Consider the following 20756-nt stretch of genomic DNA (forward strand, 5'->3'; position numbering starts at 1 on the left):
TGAATTGCGAAAATTCACTCCATTCGGGCTAATGTTAGCCATAAACCTAAAATCGGATAATTATATATATGGGAGCTATAGCTAATTCTGAACCGATCTTTATAAAATTTAAAATATCTATTTCTTGGCTGTATCTGATACCTGGTACCAAATATAATTCTTTTATCGCGCATTTTACGAATTTGAGGGACCACCAAATCGGATGAATCATGTACATATATGGGAGCAGTAGCTATGTCGGAGCAGATTAACTAAATTCGGTCTGAAGTGCCAAAATGCACACCATTTGGACTGATATTGGCCATTTGGTGCACAAGAATTCTAAAATCGGATGAAACATATTTATGGAAGCTATAGCTTTATCTGAACCGATTTTCAATTTGAAGTACATGCTTGTAGACTGAATTTGGTAGGAAATGCCAAAACTCACGCCATTTGGACTGATATTAGCCATTTGGGCCACAATAAACCTGAAATTGGTCGTAGATATATATTTGGGAGCTATGTCTACATTTGGACCGATTTTCACCAATGTAATTTTGAAATGTTGTATTGAGGTCCCTCTTGGTAGTTGGTTTGTAATAAAGAGCTGATTTTGGAAATGTCAAGTGTACGAAAAGTACTATATAGTGCTATATTTGATAAAATTTGGTTTTGAGTGAACATATAGTGCTTGAATTCTGAAATTTGGTATTAAGGTCGTTGGTCTGGTGTAGCCTCGACATATGGAGTTGGTTTCGAAAATGTGCACTGCAATTGTAAGAAAAGTACTAAATTGTACTATATTTGGTATTGGATGAAGGAATAGATATACAATTCTAAAATTAACATATTAGGTTTCTGATGGTGTCTGTACAGGGTCGCCACTCGTCCGACAGCTGTTAAAATTAGTCCAGTGACTGCTCATTATATTGCTTACAAGCATGAAAAAACATTTTGGTGAGAATTTTCCAGAAAAAAAGTTATTCGTGATGGAATTCAAGCGAGATTTCTTGATATTTGGCTGGAGAACCACAAGTGGCTATCGTTAGAGCACTCCAGCATTTAAATGTGGATAAATCTTTTGTGTCTCGTACCATCGCTCGTTACCGTGATGCTGGTAGAAGCGACTTATTCGAAACATGCATCCCAGTGGCCGAAAAATGGCTCGTAAGCTGAACAAATCGCAATATTCCATTCGGCAAATATTGAAAAATGAACTTGGAGTAAAGCCATTTAAATTCCAAAAAGTGCAAGAACTTACACCGCAACGGAATGAAAATAGGCTCAAAAGAGCTAAAGAGTTGCTTCGCTTGGCCGAAAGTGGTGAACTGCCGAATATGGTTTTCTCCGATGAGAAAACATTCGTTGTCCAGCAGTTTGTAAACAAACAAAATGATCGTGTTTATTTGCCAAAGAGGTCAGCTGAAAATATGCACCTTCGATTGGCCACCAGAACTCAAGCGCCGGCCATAGTGATGGTGTGGGCCGCCATAACAGCCGAAGGTCGCTCTTCGCTCGTATTAATCGATCGTGGCATCAGAATAAATGCTGAATATTATCGCGAAAATATTCTGAAGGATATATTAAAGCCTTGTGCACGCAAACATTTTGGCCCAGACCTTGGACATTTCAACAGGACTCAGCACCATCGCACTCAGCACGCGCCACCCAAGAATTGTTACAATATTAGGTTCCTCGCGGCGCACAATGGCCACTAAAATATTGAAAACAAATGTAAACATGATGATCTGGTTCTTTAGACACGAACCTAGATGTCAGGTATCATCCTTAAGATATGCTAAAGACGGAAGCTCCAGAGGAAAAAGTCTGAAAACCATCCACGGGTTTTCTATAGATAGTTCAAGCAGATAGGCAGTAGTCATAGTAGTCCTTCACGGTTAAAAGTCCTATGGTTTTTTACAGGCAGAATTTCTAGTGTTTTTCTATAAACCGTGGCCTTCAAGAGGTATATATTTAGAGAATTCTAGGCCACTCTTTTGAAAATTGACTGTCAGCGGTCGCCTTTACATAAAGCCTTTCAGAGATTTATATTCTGAGGACTTTAGAATATGTTTATATATTATTTTCTATGTGTGTTAGACCTGGATGACTTTTTTGAAGGAGTAGGTCTTTCATGTATAGAAGATTGAAAATATTATAATTTTTCTTAAAACAGATGCTACATTATTGTCCACATCTGTACAATGTTAGTTTGCAAGAGTTTGTAAGTTAAAAGAAATCCTTGTACTCTGCGGACGTGAGCAAGTATTACTGAATACTAAAGTACAAGTATTTCGAGGAGGCAGGCGGCTGTTTGGGTGGGTGCATAACTAACATTATGTGTGTGGCTGTGGCCATACATACTTGCGTATGTATGTATGAATCTTTGCCCGAGTGTATAATTTAAGTATTGCTTCAAGTATGCTCTTGTAATACTTTACTTATAATTTTACTTTATGTGGTTTGGGGTTCTTTTTATTCCTTTAGCTTTTTCTTCTTATTTATGACTTTCTTTATATTGTCTCCCCATCTTGGGGAGGGTGGAAACACCACCATACCAGCATCATCATCAACATATCAGTCGTGGAACATCATTATTAGACTTGTATTCAGTTAGGCTCTCGACCACAACGCCGTTGTAAAACGTTGCGACGACAATGTCTTTGTTGACGACGTTGGCATTTCTCTTTTGAGATCCTCAGCTCTCGACATCTTTGCAACATTGTTGCCGACAACAATTTTGATTTCACACCCTTCATTTGTTTTCACTCGGCGAGTGAGTGAGTGCGAGTGTGTTTTTTGTTTCGTCTGCATTGTAAGCGTTCTCCATACAAAATACCTACTGACTTCAGGTGTAAGTAAAACACCAAGAACAACAACAACAAGAAGCAGAAAGAAAGAAACAACATTCTTTTGTAACTGCGTGAGTCAAACTAAGTGACTGACTGGCTGACTGACTGGCTGGCTGTCTGCCGGGTTGACTGTTTGCCAATGTGACTTTGTCTCGCCGTTGATGTTGAGTCGCCGTTTTCGTTGTTTACATTTGTCATTTCTGAAAAAATCAGGTGTAACACTGTGAACGTTGTGGGTTCACAGCTTGTCGCCTATATATGCGAGTGAGTGTACCGGTGTGTGTGATTTGTTTGTATGTTACGGGTACATCGACCGTGGTGCTCTCACACAGAGTACGGAGGTGTACGTGGTCGCGTGTTAAAGTAAAGTTGTTTTCTTGGCACTTTTCTTTCATTTTTTTGTCGTTTTTTTTCTTTTCTCTGCTGTTGTTTTGAATTTTGCCGTCTGTGCTGCTGTTGTTTTTGATTTTTTCATTTAATATTATGGTGTCTCGTGTGTATTGTTTATACCTATGTAACATACACACACACAAACACATAACCGTTGCCACAATTACGCCTTCCTTGTTCTTATTGTTTCTTACTTTAGTTTCTTTGTTGTTGGTGACTTGTTTTTGTTACTATTGTTATTGATGGTATAGCTTTAACTTTCCATACCCACTAGCCTACCCACTCCCCATTAAGCAGCTTAAACCGAATCAAAATGAATTGAACTTTTTTGTTGTTGTCATCAATCAAATATTTACAACAACACGCAAAGATTCTGGAAGAAGGAGATTTTTTCCTGTTTTGTTTTTTGAAGATTGTAGCCTTTTATTGTTCGTAACCTTTCTTTGCGTATATATGTACATATGCTGTTGGAGGTAGAAATAAATGTATTTTGGATATTTCTTTTATGAACATCTCTATACTTTGAGGATGAACTAAGAATGTTTTGTACTTTTGTTGGACCGAATATTTCTTCACTTAGATGTGCCCTTCTAATTGACCCACAGGAACCAAGCACCCAATCAAATATCCTATTTCAAATGTGAGATAAGGAGACTTCAATCCTGCTCTGAACGTTTTAGGATTAGGTCTCATGCACTCTCTTTCAGCTAGAGTTCAGCAAAAGCATTATTATATCCTCCACCATGGAGGGTCTATTAAGTTTGTCATTCGAAATATATACATTTTAGACCCCACAGCACCATAATAAATTCTATGTCGATTTAGCGATGTCCGTCCGTCTGTGCAAATCACTCTAGCTTCCGAACGAAATGAAGTAGGTTGATAAAATTTTACTCAAATATATATTATGTCTGCAGGACTTTTGGTATTGAAAATTGGCTCTGTATGTCCACGTTTTGTTATAGCCCCCATATAACTGTTCATCCCTATATTCGGTAGTTTTGATAATTTTAGCGACATTAATCAACGGAACTATTTCAAATTTCGTATTTGAAGTTCCTAATAGATACTACAGCCTGTGACAGAAAATTGCCTATACAGGTTCAGGTCTTCGTATAGCCCCCATACAACACTTCTTCCCTTTATTCGGTATTTTGGTGATTAAAGCGGTATTATTCACCGGAAATGTTTCAAATTTTGTATTTGAGGTTCGTATTGGATACTACAGTATATGGCAGAAAATTGTCCGTGCAGGTCCACGTTTTGGTATAGCCCCCATATAATGGAACCTCCTTGTATTTGGTATTTTTGATGATTTTAGCTAGCGTATTCGCCGACATTATTCACCGGAAATGTTTCAAATTTGGTATTTGAAGTTCGTAGTGGATACTACAGCCTATAACAGAAAAATGTCCGCAAATCCACGCCTTCGTATACCCCTATATAACGGCACCTCCTGATATTCCGTATTTTGATGATTGTATCGACATTATTCACCGGAATTGTTTCAAATTTGTTATTTATATAATGGTACCTCCCTATATTCGGTATTTTTGATGATTTAAGCTACTGTATTTGCCGATTTGTTTTCAAACTTCGCATTTGAATATTGTAGTGACTTACGATAAAAGTTGCCTATGCAGGTCCACGTCGTAGAATTTTTAACGGATTTTATTTTTTTTTTTTTTGAAAATTGTCAAATTCGTTCCAACTAGCGGAGGGTATTCCAAATTCCGCCCGGCCGAACTTACAGCTTTTTTACATGTTTATTTGAAAACGATATTAACTTTTTTAAACTCTAATGTTTTCTCAAATGATCAAAACAGCGAATTAATAAAAGAAATTAATTTCAACGAAAAGTTCACCAGTTCGTGTTAGTCCTTTTTATACCCTGCGCCATATGGTTTGATACGGCCAAAACTTGCCTCATCAAAATAAAGATTTTAGACCCTAGGTCTCTTTTTGGACTAAACAGGACATTTGGAGTCGATTTAGTCGATGTCCATCCGTCCAGCTTCAGCTCTGTAATCTCTCTCATTACCAAATTTAGTATCATTTAATACAATTATAATACGCATTTCCGAAACCATTTCCTTCACTCAACCACAGACACCAATACATCCATACCAAATTTCAAGATTTTTATCCCTTCAGCTAGTACAAATTTTAGTACTTTTCGTGCAATTATAGTACACAAAACACCTCCACATGAACAGCAGCCATTAGGTTTGCTTTCCAACCTTGATTCTCATACCAAATTTCAAGTTTAGTTCTGTCCGCTCACATACTACCAAATGGTACTATTTGAAAAGTTTAGTACCATTTTCGAAATTTTCGTAACTTTAACGTTTGATTTTCCAAAAACAATTTTCTTACATCTATCCTTCACTCCATCAGTGACCCTCATTTCAAACTTCGGAATTCTAACTCATACCTTTGTTCAATACAAAGTATGTTATTTTTAGTACATTTTAGTACTTTTCGTACCCTTTTAGTTCGAATTTCAAAACACCCAGCCCTTATTTATTACACATACATAATTGCAGGACAAACTGAGTAGACTATGAAAGTAGAGCTAAAAATAGAAGACACATTTACATCGAAAAGAAGGGAGGGTAAACTCCCTTCTCTTTAGCATATTTTTAAAATTTCGAATTAAGATTTCCTGAAATCCTTACATTTAAGGCATATTCTGCCTTCGGCAATATTAATGACATCCATCCACAAATTATATTGGTCGAAAATTATAGCCTTCGATAGAGTCACAAAGAGGTACTATTTGCATTACTGTTTTCAAAAAAAAAATAAATAAATAAATAAATAAATAAAATAAAAATAAATAAATAAAATAAAAAATTAATAAATAAATAAATAAATAAATAAATAAATAATATAAATAAAATAAATAAAATAAATTAAATAAATAAAATAAATTAAATAAATAAAAAATAAAATAAATAAAATAAAATAAAATAAATAAAATACATAAAATAAATAAAATAAATAAAATGAATAAAATAAATAAAATAAATAAATAAAAATAAAAAAAACTTCCTTTGTTCGGGATTGAGCCAAGACCATGAAAAATGTTCTTGACAAGGTTTCTAATGTCCTTGTATTTCTCTCTCCTGTCCTGTGTAGGTGGGTAGACTTTAGGGAGTCTCATTAACATTGCAAATAAAAAGTGATTTTTATGATTAATCCCGAAATCGTTTTTATCTTCTCTACCAATTTACCATACATATTACCCAGCTCTGATATCATCCGACATACACTGGCTACAAAACAAAACAAAAAAATTGTCTAGTAATCTTGGGCAGTGATAAATTGCCGGTTTATATGAATACGAAACGAAATAAAGCAAAACAATATAAAGCAAGCTGTGAAACATCTGTAGAAAAACTCAATCTTCAAAGACACAAAAAAGGAATCTGTTTTATAAAATTGATTAGATTTGTTTTTTACTTTGCAATAGAAAAACGATTTTCTTAGGAAAGTTTGTTGTGTAAAAACATCCATGATTTACACACATGACATTGTCAAGCATCGTTTGGTGACACATGCTGTACTTTTTTCTTTGTTACAGTCATAAAAAATAAATGTATATATTTTTTGTTTCTATTTCTATCTAAAATTGTTGACAGGCCTCAATCGATAAATACAAATTTATAGTAACAGTTTCAAATTGGATGAAACCACACACGCATGGTTTACCATAAATATTTTGTTACAGATTTACATTTTTTATATAAAAATAATTTCAACTACATTTTATGTGAAACCATCATCACCACCACAACAATTAACAAATACTATTTTATGAAATAGCCAACCACCGAAAATAAGTATTTTAGAAAATTATATTCATTTTATATAATTAAATTTCAACAATAGCTTTTTTTAACTGTTAACGGGGGTCTAGTAGGTCTTTAATGTATACAACCTGTTAAAGTCTATGAACAGTACAGTTTTCAGTAGATAAAATAGTTAAAATCGATTCGGCCAAGTCTCCATGGTTTAAACCTAATCTCTCGCCGATCAAGTTAGGTATATGTGTCCATTATATCCAACGACAATTTCGGTGTAACAGATTTTTCCCAATTTTTTGAAAGGGAGCTCAATTTTTGATACATTGTGCAGACCCGGCTTAAGCTTTATATGCAAAAAGAATCTTTGCTTACCCCCTTGGTATGCATTACCATCTTTCTTCACTAAAAAACAAACGTTGTAATAATGGGATTAAGCCTTGCAACAACAAATTATCGGATTTTCCCGATATTTCCGTAACGAAGCTGTTCAATCGTGGTGGAAATATGAAATAATTTACAAAAATCGGGAAAAATCTGGTTTACATAAATTATTTTTGAATATAATGGTTAGATATTCTTCAAAAAATGTATAGGAATTTTTAAAAATTAAACTATTTATATTACAAATATTCAAGAAAATTCAATTTTTGGTCGGAGAACTCTAAATAAAATTTTAAAAATCATCTTTATTTGGAAGGGAGTGCCTCCAAAAAAATTATTTTTAAAACAATTTTCGATTTTGGTCAAGTCAATAAAAAATTGAAACTTAAAAATTTTTTTCAGAATTTCTGTAGAATTTGGGATATAGAGCCTTTAGAAAATATTTTTTTTATAAAATTAAAGAAAATTCTGAAAAAATACGAATTATGCCCAGGTCTTTTTAGATTCTAGCATGTGCCCTCTACTTCGTCAGCTAAAAGTCCACCTTAAAATTTTAAATCAAACTTAACTTTTAGGCGGCAACAAAGTTGCCCGAATGTTGCTCTGCGGTATTTTGGCCCATTCCCGGCAAAGCGCTTGCTTGAGGTGACCAACATTTTTTAGTGCCAATCTTGCTTACCAAAATACTCCAGACACAATAGTTCATCGGATTGGTATCCGGAGATTTTGGTGGCCATTGTGCGCTGGAAATGAAGCGAGCTGAGTGCGATGGTTCTGACTCCTGTTGGAAATGTCCAAGGACTGCGGCCAAAATGTTTGCGTCCCCAAGGCTTTAATACGCCCTCTAGCATAATTTCGCGATAATATCCGGCATTTATTCTGATGCCACGGTCGATTAATACGAGCGGAGAGCGACCATCGGCTGCTATGGCGGCCACACACCATCACCATATCCGGCGCTTGAGTTCTGGTGGCCAACCGAAGGTTGCACATTTTTAGCTAACCTCTTTGGCGATCATTACGAACTACCGGACAACGCATCTTTTCTTATCAGAGAAACCCAAATTCGGCAGTTCACCACTCTCGGCCAAGCGAAGAAACTAATTAGCTCTTTTGAGTCTATTTTCTTTCTGTTGCGGCTTTACCCCGAGCTCATATTTTAATATTTGCCGAATGGAATATTGCGATATATTCAGCTCACGAACCATTTTTCGGCCACTGCGACACGGGTTTTGATCAAGTGGTTTCTTTACTTTTCAAACCATTTCTGCTGATGTTGCTGTTTTCTTCCGTCCACTTCCTTGACGTAGAGCTACGCTAGTGATATTACTGTAGCGAGCGATGGTACGAGACACAAACGATTTATTCACATTTAAATACTGGAGTGCTCTAATGATAGCCACTTGTGGTTTTCTAGCCAAATATAAAAAAATCGCACTATCACGCTTTAATTCCATCACGAATAACTTTTTGTCTGGAAAGTTCTCACCAAAATACATTTGTACGCATGTAAACAATATAATGAGCTGTCACTGGAATTATTTTCACAGCTGTCGGACGAGTGGCCTAGGAAAGACAGCAGTCTGAAGTTCGTTGCAGTTTTTTAATTTCACCCTTTATATATAGAATATAGAAGATACTCACTCACTAATACAGTTATTAGATTTTCCAAAGATATTAGACCTTTTTCAGGTCATTTAAAAGTAGACGATCTTCCACGGAACTTTTAGAGACATTCAGTAGCTACAGCCCCTAAAAACAGGCCTTTTTAGTTTAAAATAGTCCACCAATCAATCAATCATTGTCTGATTTTACCCATATAGACCTCTCAGATTCTCGTCCATCTCCAAACAAAAGTTTAAATAAATGTTGTTGTTATTTACTTACTCTTCATTTTTCAAACAAAAATAATAAACTTCAACATTGTTTCAATTCACTGAGATCATACTGTTCAAAATTAAATTTCTCCCCCTTTTTTGAAAACCTTGTGTGAAATTTGTATGAACGCAACAAATTTATTTGTCATATTATTTGTATGTAAGTAAACAAATTTTCACATTTAATTAAACAATGTACAATAAACAAAACCACAATATTTATATCATTTATTTATATAATCGTATGTACACACACACACACATACGCATACACATACATCGCACACTTGTTTATAAATTGTTATTATTTTTATGATTTCTGTGGCAACGAGTGTGGGTCAGTAATTTTGCTCCAACCAACCACAAAACGGGTTGCCACAAAATCGAAAAATAAATTTTATTAAAGATGCTGATGGATAGAAGGCCAACGTTCTGATGAGGAGCAGTGATTTATAAGCCAGCCACAGGGTTTCCTTTTGCATTGCTTTTGTTGGTTGGCCATTATAACATTTTAAATTTAAACATTGATATATGTTTGTGTGTTGTTGAAATTGTAATTAGATTCTTAATTTCTCCATAAATGAATATTTTAATTGTTATTTTAGCTTAGAGACGTTGGATTGTTTTATGTTGAAGTGGACAAAAAGTGTCTACTAACAAAAATATCATTTATGTTAATAGCATTTAAATGCGATTATCACTTATGCAATAAGTTATATATGTCACCTGCATACATATTTACATACATAACTATGTTCATAAGTATATTGACATATTTGAGCACTTAAATATCAATTTGAGGTGATATTGATGTTTAGTTTTTGGCCATGGGCAAATACTATGATATAATTTGTACAAATTAAAAAATGTATATGTACATTCGATTAAGGAAAACTAAGTACGTATTCGAAATAAATTTAATAAAGGCAAAAATATGTATAAAAGTTCCGAACTGAATTCTACTGCTGTCATTTCAAAGCCACTCGTCCGACAGCTGTTAAAATTATTCCAGTGACAGTTCATTATATTGTTTACAAGCCTACAAAAGTATTTTGGTGAGAATTTACCGGAAAAAGTTATTCGTGATGGAATTCAAGCGTAATAGTGTGATTTCTTTGTATTTGGCTGGAAAACCACAAGTGGCTATCGTTAGAGCACTCCAACATTTAAATGTTAAATCTTTTGTGTCTCGTACCATCGCTCGTTACCATGATACTGGTAGTGTAGCCAGGCGTCAAGGAAATGGAAGGAAGAAAACAGTAGCATCTGCAGAAAAGGTCGAAACCAGCGTTGCAGTGGCCGAAAAATGTCTCGGGAGCTGAACATATCGCAATATTCCATACGGCAAAAATTGAAAAATGATCTCGGGGTAAAGCCATTGAAATTCCAAAAAGCGCAAGAATGTACACCGCCTCGGAAAGAAAATAGACTCTGGACTCTGTCCAGCAGTTTGTAAACAAACAAAATGATCGCGTTTACTTGCCAAAGAGGTCAGCTGAAAATTTGCACCTTCGGTTGGCCACCAGAACTCAAGCGCCGGCCATGCTGATGGTGTGGGCCGCCATAACAGCCGATGGTCGCTCTCCGCTCGTATTAATCGACTGTGGCATCAGAATAAATGCCGAATATTATAGCGAAAATATTCTGGAGGGTGTATTTAAGCCTTGGGCACGGAAACATTTTGGCCGCAGGCCTTGGACATTCTAACAGGACTCAGCACGCGCCACCCAAGAATGGTCATAAAATGAGGTTTCTCGCTTCATTTCCAGCGCACAATGGTCACCAAAATCTCCGGTTACCAATCCGTTGGACTATTGTGTCTGGAGTATTTTGGAAAGCAAGGTTGGCACTAAAAAGTACAAAGTGTCGATCACCTCAAGCGCTTCGCCGGGAATGGGCCAAAATACCGCAGAGCAACATTCGGGCAGAGTGTGACGGTTACATTGGCGGCTTGAAGGCCATAATTCGTGCCAAAGGTGACCAATTCCAACAAATCTAAACTTATTCTAAAATTTGATGCTATTTCCGACATTTTTTGCTTTCATTCATTGGAATTAAAAAAAATGTAAAAATTATGACTTTTTACTTCGATGCAGTTTTTTTTTATCTCACCCTGTATATATCTTCAACCTACTTCGGGTTAATTGTGTACCAAATGGCTAATATCAGCCCAATTGGACTGAATTTTGGCACTTCTGACGAAATTTTGCCTAAAAACAAATGTTTCAAATTTTGTTTAAAATCAGTTTAGACATATGTATCCCTCGAAAATACCTCTGCCAAATTTTATCGAGATTGCTTCAGATTTTTGTATAGCTTCATACACAATCGAATTTTACCATTTGATGAAGCTTGGTCGGGTATATCTATTCCTCCACATTTTTTTTAATATAATCCTTATCGAAGTCATACCATGCACTATACAGCTATGTTATTTGGTTCAGGGTTGGTATGATCTACTTTACAAAAATTCCCAATATAAACTTTTTTTGTCGGGCCCCGCCTTTCTTTACCGGTCTACTTTTTACATATGTAGAAAATAGATTTAAGGTCTTTCATAAAAATGTTAGTCTTTTATGGGATAGGGAAAAAGTAGACCGATATATTTTACCTTTACACTAGATCTAATACGTGGGGAGTATGAGGAAAATCGGAATCCGATTTTAGATAGTCAAGAGTTATTAGTACAACAAAAGTTCTTATAAAAACATCGTATAGTTAAAAATTCATCTTCTCAGAGCGATATTATTAAAAGGTAAAAATCGGCTAAAATTTGTGGTGTTGCAACCACCATATTCCTCAGACCAGACTATATGTTTTGGGCATAAAACTTATGAATCGGGAATTTGAAAAAATATGTTGTACTATAAGTTTTATTGGGCCAAAAATTATGTAACATCTCGAAATATTGGTTTCCCACATAGGAAAGTATACATGGATCTTCCTAGCTCGCCGAGCTGAGTCGATCTAGCTATGTATGTCCGTCTGTCCATGTTAATTTGTAATCACTCTACAGGTCACAATTATGGCCCTATCTTCACGAAATTCAGAACGGAGGTCGGACTAGAGCCAGAATAGAACCCTATTTCTTTTGAAATGGACCAAAAACTGAAAAATTTCCTGATTTTGCAGTTGCTCTACAGGACGCAATTATGGACCAATCGAAGCGGAAGTTAGCATGGGGCTAGAGCTTCAGTCTGGGCAGAAGCCTTCCAATTTTCGTGGTCATCGGGTAATATTTAGTGGGTGAAATAGACCATAGGATTTGTGTTAAATAAAAGTGAATTTTCCATTAAACCGCGAATATTTTTAATTCCGGCGAAATCACAAATAAACGAACAGGTCAATCCTGACCGTTACGTAGATGCCGATGGAAAATATATCGGATATATATAGCGATATATATACAATACATATATACAAAGGAAGGGGATGTTAGTTAGAATGCTTATATCTCAAGAATGGCTAGACTGATTTTGACAAATTTTGTCAATTCAGAATTCCCTATTGGCATAAGAGAATAAAATCTAAAAAAATCGCATAAAAAGATGCCAATAATGATGTTATTACAGATTTTGCAGTATTTTGTGACATTTTTTTATTTTTTCATATATTTTATCGCATGCGATTTTTTTAATTTGACTTAATATTGAAGTGTATATTTTGTAATATTTTTTCACCTTACAACACAGGTTATGGTTATTATATACAGTCTGCAATTATCGTCCGATCCTCACGAATATTTTCACAAGGGTAGGGTTAGGCTCAGAAGGGCTAGGCATATTATTTTCAAAGATGTCAGCGATATGTTTAGGGGTTAAAATGGACCAAAACAGAAAAAAAATCCTGATCACATAATTGAAGCCAATCGACACGCCTGAGAAGTTATTTATTTTGGTTGACCATTGGATTACATTTAGCTTTAAAATGGACCACAACAACTAACAGCACGACGGAGTGCGTAAATATTGGGCGAATGTCTCTGTTCAAAATGCTGAGGGTAATATCTGAGCAGTGCTCCGTGACATAATTTCAAAAGCGAAATATTCCAAAATAGATTTGGACATAAGGGAGCTTCTAACATTGTAGTGTTGTAGGGTATCACATGGTCGGCCCCGCACGACTATAGCTTTTGCTTACTTGTTTATTTCTCAATTATATATTTTGAACCAGATGATTGTATCACCTCGACATATTGGTCCTAAATCCATTATGCCGATGATCTATAACGGCGAGCTAAGTCGATGTAGTTATGTGTTTTTCCGCCCTTCGGTTTGTTTAAACCCGATAATCTATAATCTCTCTAATCTAACTTTGAAGACAGAATAGAAGCCTATGATTTTGGATACAAAAAAATCAAAAACGGAACTGTTTTCTAATTTTACTGTCGCTCTACAGGTTCAAATTATAGTCAAGGGGGTTAGACAGTTTCTCGCTAAAAAAAAAATTATCAAATAAGTGGGACTTTTATTTTTTATATTTTAGAGATAGAACTTACAGGAATCTACAATTTTTTCAATTTTTTTCGATATCATAAGGGAAAAACCGGATATCGTAGTAAACAGTTTTTTATTCTTGCAGATCTGAAACAGAACTATATAATTACTTCCAGTAGATGTCCCCACGTTATGACAATTATAACATCCCCATTCTTCCCACACTACATGCCATTCAAAGGCATTCGCCTTACGAATATTATATTTGTAGATCCCATATGTGCGCTCTGTTCCCTTAATTGTATGCATATTTGCGGTATGTAATAATGTCGCATTCAATTATATTTCATTCGTGTTCTTACTCACAAAGAACGCCGGAGTACAACGAATGACAGTGCGTGAAGAAGGAGGAAACGACAGAAAAAAAAAACATGTTACGATGGTTACCAGGCAGGAGGTGATTACAGCAAATAAATCCCCGTCCTCCTCCTCCGTTCATGGGAAACAAACAAACGGCTAATGTCGTATGAAGATAAACTGATAATTCAGGTGAAATGTGATTAATCGACACAACAAATATCGCTTATCGGGATTTTGTGAATGAACGAAATTGTTCAAAACGCTATTGCCTGGGTAATTATTAAAAGAATATTAAATGAAGGAAATTGAGATAATCTTTGCCATGAAAATCAATTATCCATTTATCTCGACAGCACGTGTCATTTAAAAATGAATATTTTTTGATATGTTTATACTCTAATATTAATAAATAAATGTAGCTTTAAAGCAATATTTTATGAATACTAATTACATTTAATGTTATTGCAATAGAAAATGTTATGGTATATCTATAAAATACATTTGGCAAAAGGCTGATTTCAAAAAATTGTTGTAGATTTACTGAAAATATAAAATAATTTATAATATAATAATAATTTTTATTATTTTCCTGTAAAAAATAATTTTTGCCCAAAATTCCCATACCCACCTCCGTATTATTGTCAGCGAAAAATAACCAAACAATAATAAAAAAAAAAACGCTAATTAACATAAAGTTTTGTAACTTATGTGAGCGTATCCTCACTTAAGTACATAACATAATGAAAGGATGTTCACTAATATTTAATAAAGTGTCCCGGCGAGTAAAAGTTCAACAACAGCAGCAACAACAATGGCAACAAAACGGGAATATATGTAAACATGAGTTTATAAGTACCGCAAACAACATATTTTTACAAACATGTTTGTAAATTGCTGTCATTAAATTTTAAAGGCTTGAAAGACTAAAGTCCGGCAAGGGGAGATTTCTAATTTTTATGAAGATTGCCTTATACATGTTCATATAGTACCCCTCTTAAGTTTTCCATGTGTGCCTATATTTGACCAAGATTTCTTTATTGTTTACAAGGACCCTGCAATCTTCTAATATCAATATTGGACCTGTAGAATTGTATATCGAAAAGCACTAGTTCTAAATTTGTATTGTTTGTAGGAACAAAGCTGAAATCGTAAAATCTGATTTTGAGGTCTCTGTTGGTATCTGCAGTTGAGATATGGAGATGGTTGTTGCTGGTTTCTAGGACTTAAATTCGATGGTGGCCAATGTATTTGTCAGAAAATCTTAAAATAATTATGACAAGTTCCCGTTTTTTGTCAAGAGGTCTTTGAAAAAGAAATGTCATAAAAAATCCATGGTTTTTGTTAGGAGGTCGATTTTTATCCAGAAGTTTTTTTTTAATGACATCAAATTCTATTGGCCAGGAAATTTTTAAATTTTTATAACTAACAAGTAAGCAAAGGCTACAGTCGTGCGGAGCCGTCTATCTTATACCCTACAACACTACAATATGTTAGAAGCCCCCCTATGTCCAAATCCATATTGGAAGATTTCGCTTTTGAAATTAGGATTTTGACTAGGGACATTTGCTCAATATTTATGCACTCCGTCGGGCTGTTAGTTGTTGTGGTTCATTTTACAGCTAAATATAATCCAATGATCATCCAAAATGCTAGAATTATTCCCTGTCCTTAACTCTCTTCACAGGGGTGTCGATTCGCTTTAATTGTGTGATCGGAAAAACATTTCTGTTTTTGGTTAATTTGAACCCCTAAATATTTTGCAATCATCTCCAGATGCAAGAAGCCCCTCAGTATCTCCAAACTTAGACTCATCTATATGATTTGCTTGTCTACGATATTTGGCTATATTCGTCAACGAAATCAGCAGAAAAAAGCCAGAAGTTCGTCTTTTGTGTATTTCGGATATCGCCTGAAAGTAATGCTGGTATTTTTTCACGCAAAATTAGTGGTTCATTCTACCCGCTGTCCTAAACTCTAACTTTATGCGAGATTTCGTGTCCTTTGGTTTCTATTTGTGACCTTTATAACGGCTGCAAAATTAGAAAAAATTTTAGTTGTTGGTCCATTTCAACCCATAATATATTGCGGACGTCTTTGAAAACAATAGGCCTAGCCCTTCTGAGCCCAACCCTACACTTAAGAAAATTTTCGTGAGGATTGGACGATATTTGCAATACTTATATAATATCCCCAACCTGTGTTGTAAGGTGAAAAAATATAACAATATATTATAAGTCAAATTGAAAAAATCGCATGCGATAAAAAATATGAAAAAATAAAAAAATATCACAAAATACTACAAAATCTATATTAACCTCATTATTGGCATATTTTTCTGAGATTTTTTTAGATTTTATACTTCTATGTCAAGAGAGCATTCTGAATTGACAACATTTGTCAAAATCGGTCCAGCCATTCTTCAGATATAATCATTCTAACTAACATCCCCTTCCTTTGTATATACACATTGTATATATTTCGCTATATATAACCGATATATTTACTATCGTCATCTACGTAACGGTCAGAATTGACCTGCTCGTCTATTTGTGATTTCGCCGGGATTAAAAATGTTCGCGGTTTAATGGAAAATTTGACTTTTGTTTAACAAAAATATTAAATATTACCCGATGACCATCAAAATTGGAAGGCTTCTACCCAGCCCTAAGCTCTAGCCCCATGCTAACTTCCGCTTTCATTGGTCTATAATTGCGACCTGTAGAGCAACTGCAAAATCAAGATTTTTTTAAAGCTTTTGATACATTTCAAACCCTAAATTGTATGCGATCATCTCCAAAAGAAATAGGGTTCTATTCTGACTCTAGAACCACCTTCATTGTAAATTTCGTAAAGATCGGTCCATAATTGCGACCTGTAGAGTGATTACAAATTAACATGGACAGACGGACAGACGGACGGACGGACATACATAGCTAGATCGACTCAGCTCGGCGGATAGGATATCCATATATACTTTCCTATATGGGAAACCAATATTTCGTGGTGTTACATAATTTTTGGCCTAATCAAACTTATAATACCCCCAACACATAGTGTTGTAGAGTATAAAAATCCAGAATTTTAATCTCGAGATCTTTACAGGATTCTCGATTTGTGTCAAGAGTATATATTAAAAAATATTATAAAAATTGGTCTTTTTAAAGTAAAAGAAAAGAAACACCAAAATTGTATTTGTATTCGGTTAGAAAATGTACATTATTCAAAATTTCATACACATACCAAAACCCATACTAACCCAACATTCCATTTACATACAATTTTGTTCGAAAACAAATAAAATAGTATCTGTCGATTTTGCCGACAGAAGTATACACCCAGCCTTGTGTTATGATTCTTTAAACTGTTGACCCTTTAAGGAGGAGGTTCCGAAGCAGTTGGCCAGTTTTAATCAATTCGTATCTTACCTAAGATTCGCCGACTTGTTTCGGAAATATGACAGATATAGGTATTGGAAATTGTGAACCTTTGAGGGTGAGGTACTTGTAGGGGTTGGCAGATATATATCATCTTCACAACAGATCTTGCGTTGGCAACCATATTAGGACGTGTGGCAACCATATTAGGTATATAAAATTTAGACCACGTGTGAGGGAGGTACCAGAAGGAGTGGACCGATATATTCCAGACCTTGGGTTAATAAAAACATTGGTATCTGTAAAATTTGAAGACAATGGGATTCTAACATCACATTTTATAAAAGTTGTAATTATTCAAAATGTTGACTCCTCGTGGGTGAGGAACTTGATAGAGTGGACCGATATTATGCATTTTTTGCACCTGACATAGAACTGACGCAAATATTAAAATTTGAAAAGTTAAAGCAAAATCGGATAATCGTTTCCCTTTCTGTGCTGAAAATACATTTTTTGAAAATTTCGACCTTCCGTGGGGGAGGTACCAGAAGGAGTGGATCAATATTGCCCATCTCCGAACTGGATCTAAGTTTGACAAAAATATTACGAAGTACCAAGTTTGGACAAAATCGGATACTCCCTTTGAAAGTTATCGTGCGCACCAGCCAGACAGACAGACGGAGGGACGGACATCGCTAGATCGACTCCAAATGTCCTGAAACGGATTTGGTCCGCAGATGCCTAGGGTCTAAAACTGTTATTTCGACTAGGCACGTTTTGACCGTATTAAATGTTATATACCCTCTCTTGCCATGTGGCTGAGGGTATAAAAACAGCCATTTCCATCGCCCACCTCAACATGGAAGATTTCAAAGTTCTATCTTTACCCGCTAAATTCCAAGACACAGCATTTGGTACTATTTAGTGTTTTTAGTACCTTTTTAGTTCGAATCTACTTTTTTGGGCAGTTTCTAAACTTTTTGATATATTACAAAAAAAATGTTACCCTTGGTATGGCAGAATATAGAGTGCCTTACTGACTTTGCCAGAAATGTCTTTTCAAAACGTTGGAAAAATATGAGCTGATTTAAAAAATATAATTTGGAGAAGAACTCCTGTCCGCCCAGGTAACATCAGTGGTGTGAACTAATACATCACACTTTCAGCCCTTTGCCCAAATGAGCATCATATGCTTAAAAAATAAATCGGAGATTTAAACTAGATTAAACTGCAAATATAGCCTATCTATATATCTATAATTTTGATATAAATTTGTAGAATTTTGTGGAAAGAAAAATCATGTGTTGATCGACTCAAAATGACCTAATACCGACAACGATAAAAAAGTGCATAAGTCTACAATTATATATTTTGATTAAAAACTATTAGAAACGTAATCGATTAGATTAACGTTTGACGTTCATAGATCTAAAGTGAACATCGGTTGCGTCATATTGCAGGTAACCATTCCAATATCATTTTCCAGTAAAATTCTGGAAATATTTCTACTATATCCGCAATATTAATTTTACTCAATACAAATAGAAAACATTTTATTTGGAATTTTGGCCCTTGCAACTTTGCAGCTCATTTATTTACTAAAGTAATACACACACCGCAAAAATATCGAAAAATAGATGGGGAAAAGCAGAAATAAGTAATTGAAACTCATTAAAAGTTATTTGACCCTTCTCCATATTCTTTCTGTCTAGGCGTAGCCATTACGAAAAAACGAAAACGCAAGCAAAAATATATTCAATTGATTTTCATTGTTTTCTTCTCTCTTTCTCTCTCTTTTTGCTTTCAGCAGCATTCAACATTTACTAATCCAACGGGATATAACAACAATCAAAACCAAAACAACAACACCAGGCATCCAGCAACAGCATTGCTAACGAATCAACAGAATTTCAGTCCACAACAGCAACAACAATCATCATTTACTACTGCAAATACAAATCAGGTCTTGAATACAAACAATCCCATAGTTACCGGTGCCACAATAACAACAACAACTCCCTCATCAGCAACTGGAGCAGCAGCAGCAACAACTGGTCTGGGTCAAAATTCGATTAAGAATAAACATTCAATAACAACGCATCATCCCCATTTACAACAGCAACAACAACACCACTATCAACCGCAACATCATCAGCATCCCAGCAACAACAACAACAACCATCACAGCAACAACACAACAGCAGCAACGATGGGTCCCACCACATTGAATGGCACACAGCCACCACCAGCTCAGCTCCAGCAATATCAGCAACATCTACAACAGCCACAGGTAACGACTGATACGCAACAACAGCATCTGCATCATCCACACCAACAGCCGCATCAGCAACAACCTCAGCAACAGCAGCAGCAGCATCAACAACAACAACAACAGCAGCAACAGCAATACCAACAAGCCGGTTCAGATCAGCTGTCGAAAACAAACGTCTACATACGCGGCTTGCCCGAGGGAACGACCGATAAAGATTTAGTTATTTTATGTTCAGAGTAAGTAGCAGTGATTTTTTTGCCAAAAGATAATATTGCGATATCTGCACTTTGATTTGTGGGTCGGGGGCAAAAGTTTGGCAAACGATTTACGAGGAAACATTTGCTCATAAGAAACAGGCATATTTGGTGTAACATAATATACATGTATATAAACTGTCAAAGATGAATCACTGATTAATGTGTCGTTCACTGTATTTTCAATTCGAAATCAGATTATGATGAATTATGCGGAATTCTTTCTCAAAATTCGAAAATATTACTGAAATATTATAAAAGTTTTTTATTTTAAAAATCAGAGATAATCAATCAGAAAAAACCTACCATCTTATCACTACTTGATAACTGATTTTTTAGACAGGAATTTTTTTAACAGGAATTTAAACGGAGCGAATGAAGACAATTTTATATCAGCATTACTTGCTTTTTTGAAATTCGGAAATTTTACTAAAAAGTACTAAAGATTGTACTACGAGAAAACGAATTCTGAAATTTGATACCCCATTTAAGTTTTTTTTTTTTGGTTATAGGACCTTCAAATTTTACTGGAAGGAATATAACCCGAGGTCTTTTTTCGAAATTCCAAAAAAATACTGAAAATTAAATTGTTAATTTTAAGAGCTTTCATTGCAAAATTTGACACTTGATTTACCATGCATGTTGCATGTGAAAATCTGTACTAAGAAAATACTAAATATTTCTTTACTAGAGCAAGAATTCTGAAATTCAATACCTTTATTTTTTGAAATTTTTTAATACCATACACCATTGGGAACGAACTGGAAAC

General features: G+C 35.0%; 1 protein-coding gene across 6 annotated transcripts in view; it reads left to right on the forward strand.

The window, feature by feature from the left end:
* LOC131800427 (protein alan shepard-like) overlaps positions 1-20756 on the forward strand; it is a 54058-nt gene that overhangs the window by 16405 nt on the left and 16897 nt on the right. For 4 of the 6 annotated variants that reach the window (XM_059132185.1, XM_059132190.1, XM_059132189.1 and 1 more), the window contains one exon: positions 19269-19969. In XM_059132185.1, coding sequence (XP_058988168.1) covers positions 19671-19969 — 299 coding nt within the window. In that variant the 5' untranslated portion in view covers positions 19269-19670. The remainder of the gene's footprint in view (positions 1-19268; positions 19970-20756) is intronic. The other 2 variants (XM_059132188.1, XM_059132186.1) reach the window with 1 other exon arrangement.

Source organism: Musca domestica, unplaced genomic scaffold, assembly GCF_030504385.1.
Source record: "Musca domestica strain aabys unplaced genomic scaffold, Musca_domestica.polishedcontigs.V.1.1 114, whole genome shotgun sequence".
Lineage (NCBI taxonomy): Eukaryota > Metazoa > Arthropoda > Insecta > Diptera > Muscidae > Musca > Musca domestica.